This window comes from Ursus americanus, chromosome 33, assembly GCF_024610735.1.
Source record: "Ursus americanus isolate L20-20 chromosome 33, mUrsAme1.1.p, whole genome shotgun sequence".
NCBI lineage: Eukaryota > Metazoa > Chordata > Mammalia > Carnivora > Ursidae > Ursus > Ursus americanus.
The window spans coordinates 12,542,849-12,557,919 of record NC_142159.1 but is presented as its reverse complement, the minus strand read 5'-3'; the positions used below and the strand labels follow the sequence as shown (position 1 = coordinate 12,557,919).

Sequence of the window (15,071 nt, the reverse complement as noted above, 5' to 3'; positions counted from 1 at the left end):
GGCAAAGCAGAGGGAAGAATCTCTGCCCCGGGGAGAATATACGCTGGTAAGGGGAAAGGAGAAATACATGAAATAAATGAGTGAACTCTGTAGCATCTTGGAAGGTAATCAGGGCTCTAGGTAAAATCAAGGCTGGTAAGTATGGGTGGGGGCGAGGGTGGGGGTGATTTGAAACATGTCCAGAGAGGGCTCGCTGAGAAGTTAAGAGTACAGCCTTCATTCAGGGTGGGAAAGAGTGAGCCATGCATCGGGTGGTGTCTGGGGAGGAGTGTTCTAGGGAGAGAGAATAGCAATGCAAAGGCCCTGAGGCAGGGATGTGGCTGCGCAGTTGGAAGACCATCCAGGAAGCTGGGGTGGCCAGAGTGGGGTGAGTGAGGAGGAGGATGTCAGGGGGGAAGGCAGGGGGTAATGAGCACAGAGCAGGTGGGGCCCTGTGGGCCATGGTGACTACAGAACTGTTTACCATCTTTCCCCACCTCTAATACGTAAGACCCAAGAGGGACAGAGTCTGCCTACTGGGTTCACTGTGGCATTCCCCAGCTTCTAGAACAGTGCCAGACGCATGAAAAGTGCCCAGGAAAATATTTGTTGAAATCATTCCGTGTACATTTTTGGGAAGAAAGGACCCACAGGCAAGATGCCTGATCTGCCCGCCTCTGCCTCAGGCAGGATAAGAACTTGGGTCCTACCCTTTCAGGTCCAAGCACCTGCTAAGCCCGGAAGATGGGGTGAGTGGTTCTTAAACCACGGTCCAGGCCAGAACTGCTGGGCACCGGACTGCCTCCTGCCTAAGTCCTGGATCCTGCTCGGCCACCTGCTTTTTGAACCAGCCCCTGGTGACTCTGAGGGACACCAGCACTGAGAACCTCGGAAACCAAGGCCACACAGGCAGGAAGCCACCAAGCCAGTCTTCAAACCCAGCCAGCCACCTGGCTGCAGGTCGGGCATGCTCTGCCGGGCACCAGAGGGGAACGACCCAGCCGCAGAGCCCACAGCTGGGCCTCAGGGATCTGTAGACTCCCGCTCCTTGGCTCCCAGGACCAGCCCCTGCTCGCATCCCACCCTGCAGAAGCCTCCGCCCTCACATGGGGTTGGGAGTCACCAAGCCGGAGAAAAGCCCAGAAAGGAAATCCTGTGATAATTCATGAGGGTTTGGGTACTTCCTGCAGGGTGGGCACCTGCTAGCTCCTTTAACATTCAGGACACCTCCCCAGAGCAGATGTTCATAGCTAACATCACCCCCATTTTACGGATGAGGACAGTGAGGTGGGAAGGTCCTTCCAAGTGGCCCTCACTTCCCTGAGTCCCAAACTGGAGCTCATGGGGGACTCTGAAGCTCACCCTCAGGCAAGTGGCTCTGTCTCCTGGCCTGTCCCCTCCTGGGGTGGCTGAGGACCCGTTAATGGGGACTTTGCACAAGGTCTGGCACATGGGGAACTCATGGCCACCAGCAGCGTCCACCTGGCCTCTTCCATGTATAGGTGGGGAAACAGAGGCCCAGAAAGGAAGAGGATTTGTCCACGGTCACAGACTGAAGGCCAGATTGGGGTTAGAAGCCAAGGTGCTAGTGAGACCTGACCCCGCGGGCCTGGATGGGCAGGGGCAGGAGCAGGCAGGCACGTCCTCAGGACGGGCAGCCTGGAGAACTGCCCTCTCCCACAGCTGCTCTATTCTAGAAGTCAGCTTCTGCTAAGGTTTTGTTTGAACAAGTCTCTTTAAACCCATGGGTCTGGCCCGTGCCAAGGCCCAGAGAGGGGCGCCATCCACCTCAGGTCACAGAGCCAGCCTAGCCTCCGTCTCCAGCCTATCTCCCGGCCCAGCTTCCTTTCCTTCCTCATGCTGCCTCGTCTCCCTCTGGCCTACGCTGCCTTGTCCCGTGTCACCCCTTCCCCTATCATCTCACCCCCCAGAAGGGCTGTCTCAGGTTTGGGGGACCCCGGGAGAGAAGAGCAGGCAGGGGATTTGAAGTGGGGGCTCCCAAAGGCAGGGATGAGCCTCCACCCTCATCTGGGGCCTCAAGGGGGAGGGGAGGCAGCTCTGGGCCGAGCAGGGCTGGGCATGGAGGGTCCCGAGGGATACCAGGCATTGCTGGGCCCCCCAGAGAACATTCCTAGCAAGCTCCAGGCCCCCCTGCTCTTATGCCTCTGCAGCCTGGGTGCTTTGTGGAGTGGCTTCTCAGTGCTGTACCATCACACTGAGCCCAACCGTGGCTCTGTCCATCCCGATTCTGCCCCTGGCGACAGAGTGGCATGTCACCTCCTTTATACCTCTATGGCCATGGCTTGGGTTTCTCAGCGGCCACCCTGCGGCTGACCAAGAGAGGGCCACCTCCCACTACGGGTGGTGGTGGGAACGCATGGCAGTGGCCAGGTACTGGGGATCACAGGACACCATGGATCCAGTGACTCACCAGGACCTTCCCTCTGCCACAGCCAGATGCTAGCCACATGCCGTCACTGATCTCTAGGCCTGCAGTGTGGGTGGTATCACCCCACTTCCGGGAGGAGGGGCTGAGGCCCAGAGAGGCCAGCAACTTGCCCAAGGTCCCTCAACTGAGCTGGCTGGCTCAGAATCTGTGCTCTGCATCATGGTGGCCCATGGCTCACAAGGGCTTCCCAACCATCACCACCTGAGACTCTTGGGATCACTGACCCAGTTCACAGATGACAAAACTGAGGCCAAAAAGAAGACACGACTCGTCCAAGGCTATAAAGCCAAAGCCAGGGGCATGGCCCATCCAAGCCCAGTCCCAACAGGAATTTGGCCAGAGAAGATCTGCACCTGTGAGTCTCTTGGCCAGATGTGGGAGCTCAGGGAGGCTGGAGGAGGTGGCCCTGAAAGCCTACAGGGAGAGTCGTCCAGGGCCACCAGGCCCAGCATTAAGCCCTTCCCAAGTGGCCAGACACTGGAGTGGGTCCAGGAATTGGATAGGTGGGGAGCCAGGCCAGCCTGAATCCCAAGAAGGAAGGGGCCAGCCCACGGCCAGGCCTGGGTGGCCCTCACTGACGACACCCTGGCATACCCACACCCTTGTTCTGAGCCTCCTGGGCTCAGGTCCCCATTCTGTCTTCCTGCCCCAAGTCCACCCAGCTTAGAATGGAAATCCAAGACTGTCTCTGGAAGACAGGGCACCTCTCAGTAGACCGTGGGAGGCCGTGGCCGGTTCTCAACGTCCGTTGGCCTGGATTCTCTCCTCACTGGAACTGGGGTGACCCTTTGGCTCTGCTGTCACAAGGATCCCATGAGATAATAAATGTGAGAGGGTTTTCTAAACTGCAAAGGGCCACTATCACAAAGAGAAAGACAAGGCAGCTCTCAGTACCCTGCACTGAGCACATCACAGATCTGGGGGTGGTCCCTGCAAGCACTCTGGTCAGGACTCTGGTCAGAAAGCAGCCAGTGCAGAGATGGCCAGCTGGTTCTTGGTTTCTTTCTTGCTTGCTTTTTTTCCCTTTCATTCATTCATTCATTCATTCATTCATTCATTCATTCAGTGAATGCAAGCCTCTGGCCCACTCTGTGGCAGCTGCCCCTCCCTCCAATTTCCCTAATCTAAATCTGCAAACTCCAGATCCTGCAGGAGGCAGAAGCAATTAAAAACAACTGTCTCTGATGCTAAAATGCACACATCAGGACTCCCTGCACATAGCAGGTGCTCAAGAAATATTTGCAGAATCAAATTTGCATTCCTGAGTGTGGGTTTTGGGGTCAGAGTGCCTGGGCTCTGTGTGACTTAAGTCACACACCGAGATCCAAAGAAAGTTTCCAAGGAGGGGATCTGGCCTCACAGCCAGACTAGCTCCTGTTTTTGATGGCTCCCTCCCTCAGCCACTGGCAGAGGAAGCCGTGGTGGAGTAGAGCAAACCTGGCCTGACCCCCCTCCCTTCACAAATACCCTATCTGAAGCCTTTTCCATCCCAGAAGCCTTTCCACCCCATTCCTTTCCTTAACAGATGCAAACTGCAAGCCCATACTCCCTTAGCTGCCAGTCCGCACCCCCTTCTGTGGGCAGACATCCCACAGGGAAGGGGGTCAAGCTAATTCTGCCTTTCCCCATTCCCAGCATCCTTGCTGGCCTCCAGAGGGTTTAGGGGCTGCTGGCAGGCACACAGTGTGTGTTGGGATGTAGAGCTCAGGACTGCGATCCCCCACAGGAGTGTTCCACGGATCCAGGGCCATCGGTTTGACCTTGGCTGCTGCCCCCCCGGCCCATGCTGGGCTCTTCTCCCCCACCCAGGGAGCTCAGTGACTCTGGCACTTACGTCTGGGTTCCCGGGGTCCATCCACTGTCACCTTGATGGCTCGGTGGTAGGTAGCCACTTGGGTGGGGTTGGTGAACACGGTGATGGTCAGTGTGAAACTCTTCCCTGGGGGGAGTAGAGAATAAAGGCAGAAGGTTGGCACCTGGAGCTATTAACAACACCCTGTTCTCCCTTCCAGAAGAGGCAAATCTCTCTCCTTTGAACCTGGACAAAGACGGGGCTCTGGGTGAAGGTCGAGCTGCTGGCCTTGGCATTCAAGGCCTCAGGAGGTCTGGCACCAACTTTATCATCTTCCCCCACCCCATGCTCTGGGCACCCTGCTATTTCCTCCCTGCTTCCTGGCCTTTGTGCTATTCGTTGTACCCAGAGACCCTCATGATTTTGAGGTGGAGAGCACCCCAAGTATATTTATAAAAATACGTATAAAAATACATATTTGGGGGGCACCTGGGTGGCTCAGTCAGTTAAACATCTGCCTTCGGCTCAGATCATGATCCTGGGGTCCTGAGTTAGGCTCCCTGCTCAGCTTCTCCCTCTCCCTCTCCTCCCACTCGTGCTCATGCCCTCTCTCTCTCTCAAATAAATACATAAAATCTTTAAATAAATACTGTTTTTTCCTGAAAGTAATTATGACCTTTGTAAGTATTTGGGGAACACAGAAAAATCACCCACAGTCCCACTAGCCGGAGACACACACTGCTAACATTTGGATATTTTCTGCTCTCATCCCGTTTGGGTGGGTATGTGTGTTTGCGGAGTGGCAAGGATTCCAAAATACGTATCTTCACACCCCGGTTTTGTTTTTCTTCATTTAACCTCACATCATAAGCACTTTCCGATGTCATTAAAAATCCTTCATAACCTTTTTTAATGGCTGCAAAGTACTTCAACCCACAGAAGCCTCGTCTTTTCTTTATCTGCTTCCCTCTCCTTACTCCCTGGCGCTGCTGACCCCGCAGCCTCCTCCCTGCGGCCTGGGGGGGGGGGGGGCTGGGAGAGGGCTGATTGGGGAGCTGCCGACGCTTCATTTGTAGACGCTACTGTTATTTCCAGAACTCTGTTCTATTTTTAGATAGACATTTGGCTCCAAAGTCTCCATTCAAAATTCCTAAGAGAGGAAAAACTTTTAAAATAATAATTTTTTTTTTTACCATTTAAAATAAAATGAAAATGACCTTTTGTTTATAAAAAATCTTTGTCTCCATCTCAGCTTCTTTCCTTAGAATAGGTTCCAAGAAGTGGTGAGTGATTTCATCGCATCAGAGGGCTGGGACGAATTCAGGCGCATTGATCTCTCCAGTGAGAGTCACCGTGACTGTGGCCGCTTCAAGGCCCCCACTCAGCGCCGGGCGTCAGCAGGACGGCCCCCTATCACGGCGGAAGATCGACGCGCTCCTGACTTCATCGGCGGCTCTGCCGTGCCTAGCGACACTGAAACTTTGTATATGCTTATGGTCTGTCCCAACCCAACACAAATCATCGCTGCGTGTTCCTTCAGGCTTTCCTTACTGGCGTTTTAGTGCCTTTAAGAGATCACCCTGTGTTAAGCCGTTAGCACTTCCCCACCCGCTCTGCGGCAACCACTTTCTCAGCTCCGTGGCCTTTACACTCTGCCTTCTGACACCGAGCTGTTTTGCATTTTCAGCTCTTCCTCCTGTGGCTGATTTCTCCTCGTGTTTCGTATTCGGGCAGGGTTCCCCATGTAACAAGCAGATACCTCTGGTAAACAGCGTTCTCTCTACCTTCTACCTTTATTTCTTTGATTCTACTGGGGATTTAACTGGTGGGTCTGGTAGAAGTAAGGATTTTTTTTCCTCAAAGGACAACCCAATCCTCCCATCACCTTCACTGAAGTAGGAGTCCCCTCTCGCCTGCCTTCTTCCCTGCCAGCATCAAAGCTGCATGAGACTGGGGATGCTGGGGTGGGGGAGAGCTTCGCTCACCTCCTAAGCTTGGCCTCCTCCTTCTGTGCCTCTGAGCATCCCTATCTCTGCACCCCAGTTATCGATCCTGGGACTCCCTAAGGGCAGGGGCCCGTGGCCCGGTGCACCTGTGTCCCCAGGGCTGGCCCAGGGTGGGCAACGGAGGTAGGCTAGCTGCATGGACCCCTCTGCTGCCCCTGCATTCCCGGCTACTCTCCAAGACAGGCAGGCAGCCTTGATACCCCCCTTCACAGGTGGGAGATGAAAACTCAGGGCAGGGAAGGATAGCTCGCGGTTCTCTTTTCACGGCTAGGTCTAATGATCACATGAAAACTCGAGCCCCGGAAACAGTAGAATCCAGAACAAAAGTAAACCTGCTAGACTTCCAGGGCCACCCCACGGAAACCCAGGGCTTCTGAGACACCAGGGGGTGGTTTAAATTGAGGTGTGACTCAAAGTGGGGCAGAATGAGGCCTCTCTGGAAGAATTTTCCTGAGCCAGCCCACTGGAGGCAGGGACAGAAATGCACACAGCATCTGCCCCTGGAGTCCTGGGTCAGAGGAAAACTCTCAGACCACCGGGGCACTTTCCATGGTTTCTGGAAAACGAAAGTGCAAAAGGTCTAGGGAAATGTCAGACAGGTGGCCTCGGGCTCCCTGCCTACCTCCCCTTCCTGGGATCTGCCTTCCCTCCCTCTTTGGTCGTTTTTTCTCCTGGACTCCTCCCTCCCCCGCCAGCCAGGCACTTTCCTGGGTGGCGTTGGGGGGGGTGGTGGTGTCCCTGGGCCTCTGCTGCTTCCATCACCTCCTAGACACTGCAGGGTGCTGGGCCAGATGGGCCCCAATTACTGAATTTCTCTCAGGTCTCCACTGAAAAGTCACGTCCTCAGTGAAGCCCTCACTGGCCCCTTTAAAGCAGGCATTTTAAACTTGGCATCCGGGGCTCCTTCTTAGGATTAAGTGGGCCCTGTGAACAGGGGTAGGAAAAAAAGAGACAACTGTATTGTCTCTAACCTCTCGCTGCAATTTAGCATCTCCCTCAAGTATGACCGTGGGCAACAAACCACAGAGGTATTACAGAAGTCCCTGTGACCTTGTCACCAACAGACGTCACAGATATTTACATATCACATTACAGACGTTGCAAATTTCTCTAAATATCTTTTATGCTCGTCACAACTTCAAAATCATGGTCGTCATCAGACCCATTGCCACATCTTATTATTTAATACACTAATAAAGGAGCACATTTATCCCAATTTTTAAAGACATTTTGCTATGTTTTATTATAATTGGTTTCCATTGTAATCCTTTGTATTTTATTTTATTCTTTAAAACACATTATTCTGAAACTATCAAGTGGCCCCTGGGGTAAAAAAAAAGGTTAAGAAGCCCAATGTGAAGCATCAGAGACCCTCCCGCTCCTCCCCTACCTGCTCAAACTTCCCCCGTCGCGCTTATTACTTTTGGCAATTCCTCTACTTATTTATTTCCTTGTCTCCCTCTACTAGATGGTAAACTCCCTGGGCACCAGAACTTCTGTCTTGTTCACTGCTGTGTCCCCAGCCCCTAGGACAGCTTCCGGCACATAGTAGGTGCTCAGAAATGTTTGTTAAATGCATTAAGGGAGAGACTACTGTTTCCATTTTACAGATGAGAACACTGAGACTCATAGAGGGGCAATGAGTCATCCAGGTCAACAGTATCTAGGCAGGGCCAGAAAGGGTAGAATGTGCTAGAGCCTGCCCCCCCCAACCCCATACTAAGGACCGCCTCCTGGGGAGTGAGAAGCCCCCACTCTCACCAGGCAGCAAACCACACACTACCCCTGAGGTGATCAGCTCTCCTCTACAGCTTCCTCCCGCTTTCCAGGCCCATCATCACCCCTCCCTGGTATCCAAAGAGAGGAGGGAGTGAGGGAGGAGGACAAAGTGGGGGGGGCAGGACCTGGGTGCAGGAGTGGAAGGGAGGGGCACGTGTCAGGTAAAATGGGAGGCGGGGGGCCCCCTGAACAAGGGGTGGGGGAAAGCTGTCTCCCTGAGTGCCCCTCACCTCTCTCTCTGCCTGATGGTGAACCCATTGTCCCATGGCTCCCCGTCTCAGGGCAGGAAGCTGAGATGACAGAGACGGTGGACGATTTTGTGCAGGAACCTCAGGCAAACTTGGCATCAGCCAGAAGTCCAGGAACTGCAAATCAAGGCACTCCGGGGCTGGCCCTGGTTGGAGGAGGGGAAGTCCTAGTCTGGAAACAGCTGCCCCTCAGGGCCCTGAGTGACCCTAGACAATCTCACGGGACCTGGGGCCACTGGACCAATCAACACGTACAGCTGGGTCCGGCAGCGTGGCTTTGGGCCAGTCCCCGTCCCCCTCAGCCCGGGTTCTCATGTCGTAAACCCCCACCACGGGGGCTTCATGGACAGCAGGAGGAGGACACGTCTCACGGGACCTCTGGGTTTTCTCTACATCGGTCAAGAAGCCTATAAGCTGCACCCACACATCTCACCTCAAATCTTGCTCTACCTGCTATGATTTCTTCAACCAGCTGAGGACAGTTCAGGAGCTCATGCTGTTTTCATTTTCACCTAGGCCGCCTCCTAGAGGACATTCTGGGAATTTGTGGTATGTGGTCCTCCAGAGGGGACATGGGGGGCAGAGGACACATATGTCCAGCGGGGCACAGGGCACTGAGGTAGTCATTCCTCCTGTGTGTGAAACACCTGCTACAAAGATTCTCTGAGCCATGAGCCTAACTCAATTTTACACAAAGTTTTTTGCACACTTTTAGTATCTGCTGAATTCTACAGGACGGAAAACAGGGTTTTTTCCCCTTAAATTTTGTTCAGAACTTTGCCGAGCATCGTTCACCACTTCAGAAAACCACGTCGTTGGCGGCAGTGGGCTCTGTCCGTGCACGCCGGGGCCGGCGGTCTGCCGGGGCGCTCCCGGGGCTTCTGCCAGAGTAAACGCAGTGGGGTCTCGCCCGACATTTATATATTCGGATGGGTATTTTATCATAAATCACTTTGCCCCTTTTTCTCCATTACAGCTATGGACTTTTATCGATTTTGAAACTATTCCATTCACTACACATTTCATTGTAGGACAGGGAAGGGTGCATTATACGATATTCGTTGTAAGAAGGGCACTGCGTCTGGTGGGCTGGGGACCTCGGCCCTAATCGCTGCAGGAGACACCCGTGACTTGGTTTCTCTCCCTCCCTTGCCAGGGGTCCCACCTTCAGGCTTCTCATGAGGGCTCTGTGGTGGTGGTGTGTCTATGTCCTTTGTGGAAACCTATCTTCCTGGAATTAAGACAGCATCAGGGAATAAAAGGCAAGGAAACAAACAGAAGTTTCCATCTGGCTTCTTGGTCTTGGCTTCTTGGGTTGGGTCCCAAACTCCAACCTGTCCCAACTCCTGAACTGCCCCACTGTCTGTGCCAATCACTGATTTGTCCTCTCGGTGGGAATTTCCCAATGGGCAGCATGGGCACAGCAGAGGGACTGCTGTGGGCCACAGGACCCCTGCGCCCTCCTTCTCACTGCCAGCCGCCTCCACTTCTCCCACTCCACAACTCACACCTTCTGGGTTTCCCCCGCCCCCGCCCAAACCGCACCATAATCACAGAATCAGTGACTATACCACTCAAAGGGACTTCAAAGATCTCCTCCAGTCACAGGCATTTGAAGTAACAAAATCTGTAACCTGTATCCGACTCTCAATATATGCCAAGTGATACACGGGTGCCAATTTCCTTAATCCTTATAAAATCTCAGGAGAGAGGGGTCATAATTTCCTCCATTATACAGATGGGGAAACCGAGGCACGGAAAAGTGAAGCCGTTTGCCCCACATCACTCAGCAAGTCACCGGCAGAGCTGGGACCGAAATCCAGGTGGGCTGGTTGTCGAGCCCAGGCTGTTCAATACCGTGAGCCTCTGAGGTCTGAAAATCTTGTCGAGCCCCCGGGTATTGGAACTCCCACTCAGGCCCTTTCCTGCCCCCACCCAGGACCAGTGAGACCGATGGGAGAAGGGCGGTGAGAACGATTTACGAACTCAGCCTCCTGAGTCTTCCAGAGCCACAACCGCAGCGTCAGCCTCGACTGCTTCAAGAGCACCAGCTCAACGATGCTTTGCAAACCCACCTCCCTCCCCCAAGGCCCTGCAGGGTGAGTGCAGGTCTGTGGGCATAAATGCCACAAAGAACTCACTCTACGCGGCAGAATGGCCAGTGGGCATTCTGGTCACCTGGTCACTTGGGGAATCATCGTGTCTTCTCTTTCTCGATCTCACCTCCCAGGACAGGGAGTAAGGTGCCACGTTCCTGATGCCTTGCTGGGCTCCCAGGACGGACCTCCCCTCCAGCCTGCTCCACCAGGGGCCACAGCTACAGTGGCCTCCCTGGCCCTCTCCCCCTCGCACCCCCCCTGCATCCTCGGGCCCCCTGGGCCTGCACACCTGGCCACCGCCCCAAGGTCAAGCTGCATCCCAGCAGCCCCCCCCCCGCCCCCCCCCCCCCACTGGTGGCGAGTGACTCTCCACTCAGGGCTGCAGCAGGGATTAAGATGCAAAAGGCTGGAGAGATTGGGGATGACAAAAGGGGCTTGGAGACTAATTAGGAGCAGCAATGAAAGCTTAATTCATAAAAGCAAACATTTTCCATCCATCAACCTGCAACCAGTTAAGGGCAACGTTTGAAAGAAATCTGTGCGTGGGGAAGGGAGCCAACAGGAACAGGAAATGTTTGAAAGAATGTAAACTATTTCAGTTTCATAAAAAGTAACAAGTAAACAGTTATTACATGCAAATAATGCCCTGGTTTTAATTAATGCTGAAAAGTCAAAATATGTTTGACATTTGTATGTATACATTGAACGGTTGGAGAGGAAAAAATGGTGCCCAGATGCCCGGTGCTGAGCAGGGCTGGCGGCTCCGAGGGAACTCAAACCTTGAGAAGGTCTTGTTTATTGGTGATGAAAAGTACAATTCCGCCTCAGCCTCTGTGGAGACTGGGGGCAGAGGGAACCTAGCTTACTTTCTTAACCAAGCTGGAGGGGCAGCCTGGGTCTTGGGAAGGGCACTCCCCCACTTTTCAGCAGCCTGGTCTTAAAGGGCCAGCGAGTGCTCAAGCCTCCATTTCGCTGGGGCAGGGTTTCTAGGACTTCTCCACCCAGAAGTGATGATGGGTTTCAGGTCCCCGCAGCCTCCCACTCAAGAGCCTCAGGGCGGCCGCCACAGTGGCGGCTGGTCCTGCCTTCCTTCCTACTGCCAGAGGCATATCACGCGCAGGGGGGCACACTGGCCTTGATTCTGGGGTGGGGGATGGCAGCCTGCAGGCTGTGCTTTCCAACATTCGGCATCCTGCACTGCATTCGTGTCTCTTCTAAACCACCTTAAGGCTCACGGGGCTGGGGAAACTGTGGCTTGGGGCGACCACAGCTGGGGAGAGGCAGCTCACTCACAGCTTGAAGCTCAGGAGATCCCAGCCCCGTGGGGAGAGTGGCTGGGGTGCTTGCCCCCCCCCAGACCAGCCATTTATCTAAGCCGCTGCTAAGCCCACTTGCCACAAAAAGACCTACGAGGTCCCCTTTGCAGTTCATTAATCCATGATCTCCTCTTAGCATCTTTTATGAACCCAGAACACTCCACTGGGAAAGAGGGGTGACACACAGCTTCGAGAGTTAGTAAACCCCAGAAACTGGGAGCAAATTGTGTCTTTTTCTGGCGAAGGACCCGCATCCTCAAAGGGTTCTGTGACACCCCCATGGGGCTCCAAACTGCTGTCTTAGTCAAAGCCAGGGCTGGGGACTTGTTTCTGGGGCTCCCATTGGGACCCCAAGGGCTTGCTCTCAGCTTCCTTCCTAGACCTTTGCCATTGCTGGTGTCAGGGTGCGCAGACTCCCTGCCGCTCACCTCGCCCACTGCGGCCCACGAAGCGAAGGTCGTTGAATCTGGCCACCTGGTTCTTCATGACTGCCGAGGCATTACGCAGCTCCGCAGAGTAATTCTCATCATTGCCAGCCATCACAGTCACCACCGTTCCATCCGGCACGTCCCCCAGCGCCACCACCTGAGGGCACAGGGGCAGGGGGACAACTTAGAAAGGTAGGGAAGGCCAGGAAGAGGTGGGGAGGGGCTGGGCAGCTCCCCTAGGTCCCAGGCGCACTGCAGGATTTCTCAAAGGCAGAGCGGAGAAGAGGCTAAAACACAACGGGCACCTTCCCCCCTAGATAACAAAAACAAAAAGCTGAAATCTCCGCCTTCCACACCCAAATCCTAGATCAACTCGTTAAGCCGTGTCCTGAGAAATTATCCTTGCAAGGAAATCTGAGCGAGAGCTGTGAATGAGCTCCATCACTATGGTGTGGGGTGTAGTTCCCCTCTTTCCTTGGGCCTGAGCAAAAGAGGAATCAACATGCTCCTAGCAACCAAGTCTCTAAGTAAAAATAATATCAACAACCATAATAACGGGACTGCTCCCCACGCTCGATTAACGCAAGAGCCGTTTGGGGTATGAAATTTGGCTCTGAAATGTGGCCCGGGCCCAGTCTGCCGGCCTCTGCAGAGCCTGAATTCGTTATGCAGGGAAAATGCAAAATGCAAAACAAACCGGTGTTTTGAGAGGGGTTGTACAGAAAACCCCTTTAAAGTGAGAGAGGGGCTTTGGATAGGAGGATGCACCTGCTGGGAATTGCAGGATGGGGGTGGAGATGCCCCCCTAATGCGATCCCCCCATCCCTCACCCCAAGCAGCGCGCAGAGGCAGATGCCTTTTGAAAAGGAAACACACTGCAAATGTAGTCACAGCCATTTAAACGTGGCCACCGCGTGCAGGGACTAGGGATCCAGATGGTAAAAATTTCAAGGAGAAAATGTTTGGGGTCTGATTAAAAAGGCCAGATTTCCTGTCAACATCCTGTCTTCTTTTAATTTCAAAGATTCCTTTTAAGCTCCAAGTGACAGTAAAACCTCCGATCGGAGGATTAAAGTCACACGGGCCTCCCCCTTCCCCCCCTCCCCGGGAGATTTTCCCCACTGGCATTTTAAGATGTCACCCGGGAGACCTCCAAGAGCCACTCATCTTTTTTTTTTCTTTCCAATTTGGAGTCGTCTTAATGGGAGCAAGGACGGCCCCAGCTGCCAGAAGCCGCTGTTTCCAGCCACCTCGGGCACCCGCCACCCCCAGCCGCTGGCCCTTCCTGCCCTGCCCTTTCTCAGGGCAGCTGTGAGAGGTTTAGGGGAAAACCAAGGCGTTTTCGTTTCATCTCGCTGCCCCCTTAAAAAAATGAAAATGAAACAGTCGCCTACTCCCTACCAAAGAGAAAAAGATCCTCTGAAGGACTGGGGGCTGCCAGGGGTGGGAGCGCCCCCCATTTCTGCCCGACATTCGGGATTCCCGCCGCAAACGTTTAGGGTTCGGTGCCCCCCTTCTCAGCCCTAGAGTCGCCCGGTGTAAAATTTCAGAAGCCAGCGGTTGAGGGTGTGAGCAGGAAGTGTTTCTGAAGCGGTGCAGGAGGAGGGGTGCTGGCAGTAGAGGGTAGGCCCTATCCACCCTCCGCACCCCACCTCCGGTGTCCTCGCCCTGGTCAGGGGCTCTTCTTCCCCTTTGCCTGCAAGGCTGTGTTGGAGGAATCCGGACTGGAGAGGAGCGAAGCCCCATCCGCCCGTTTCCTCATCAACGTCTTTCAGCAGGGCTCCCTGAAGGTGGAGGGGACAACCCCCCTAAAAGCCTCCCGTGCCGGGTGCATCTGAGAGGGAACGCCAAAGTCCCCGGGCAGAGCGCGCAGCGAGACCGAAAGCGCCCTGGGCCCGGCCGCTGGGCTCTCGCCGCGGGGTAGCGGGCCCGTCCCCTCCCTTCCCCGGCCGGGGCACCGGCTCCTGCAGCTGAGGCGCCCAGATCCCCAGGGCCAGCGTCCGCCCGCCCCGGGCCCCGCACTCACCTTGAACGCGACGGGCAGCGTCTTGTTGCAGCGCCAGTGCGAGGGCAGCACGGAGCAGAGGAAGTTGGGGCTGTCGGTGCGCACGAGCTCGCCCGCGTGGTCCGCCAGCACGTCCACCATCGAGCGCACCTCCGGCCGGCCGCGCCCGCCCGGCCCCACGGCCGCCTGCGCGCTCAGCGCGCCGCTGTTCTCGCCCATCTTGCCGCTGCTGCCGCCGCCGCCGCCGCCGCCGCCGCCGCAGGGGAAGGCCGTGGAGGGAGGTGTGAAGCGGCGGCTGGTGCTCGGGTCTACAGGAATACGCATAACAGCGGCCGTCAGGGCGCCGGGCGGGCGGCGGCGGCGCGGCTCCCCCGGGGGCGGCCGGCGCGGGCGCCTCCTCGGCCGCCGCTGCCGCGAGAAGCGGGAAAGCAGAAGCGGCCGGGCCGCAGCCTCAGGGAGCAGGGGGCGGCGCCCGGGGACGCCCCGCCGGGGCCCGCCCGCAGCGAGGCCTCGCTGCCCCGACGGCCGCGCGCAGCCTGCCCGCTAGTCCCGCATCCTGGGCTCGCGGCCCGCTCGCTGCCGCCTCTCGCGGCGGGACGTCTGCCTCGGCCGCCGCGGCGGGGCCCGCGCGGGCTGTGCCGCCGCCGCCGCCGCCTCCCGCCCCCGCAGCCCGCTCGCGGCCGCCCCACCGACTGAGCGGCCGCAACCCCAGAACAAATCCTCGAGAATCAAGTGGCGGCGCCGCGCCGGCCCGCGCGGGGTTAGTACCCCGGGGCCCGCGGGGGCGGGGCCGGCCCGAGCGACGCGTCGCGCAGCCAATCGGAGCCCCCATCGCCGGCACCTCGGCCGCGCTCGTGGGGGAGGAACGGGGACCGCCGAAGGCCGCCCAACGGGGAGGGGCGGAAGGCCCCGCCCCGGGGAGGACGCCCAGGTCGGGGCCCCGGCGCGTTAGCCCAGGGCTCCTCGAAAG

The 15,071-nt window shown here is 56.1% G+C and overlaps 1 protein-coding gene across 2 annotated transcripts in view; it reads right to left on the bottom strand.

Moving 5' to 3' along the window:
• Positions 1 to 15,071, bottom strand: part of RUNX3 (RUNX family transcription factor 3) — a 59,810-nt gene that overhangs the window by 14,545 nt on the left and 30,194 nt on the right. The window contains exons 3-5 of one of the 2 annotated variants that reach the window (XM_087858296.1): positions 14,123 to 14,409; positions 12,097 to 12,253; positions 4,263 to 4,367 (exon numbers count right to left, since the gene is read on the bottom strand). In XM_087858296.1, coding sequence (XP_087714422.1) covers positions 4,263 to 4,367; positions 12,097 to 12,253; positions 14,123 to 14,409 — 549 coding nt within the window. Of the gene's footprint in view, positions 1 to 4,262; positions 4,368 to 12,096; positions 12,254 to 14,122; positions 14,794 to 15,071 lie in introns of those variants that run through there. The other variant, XM_045782557.2, reaches the window with a different exon arrangement.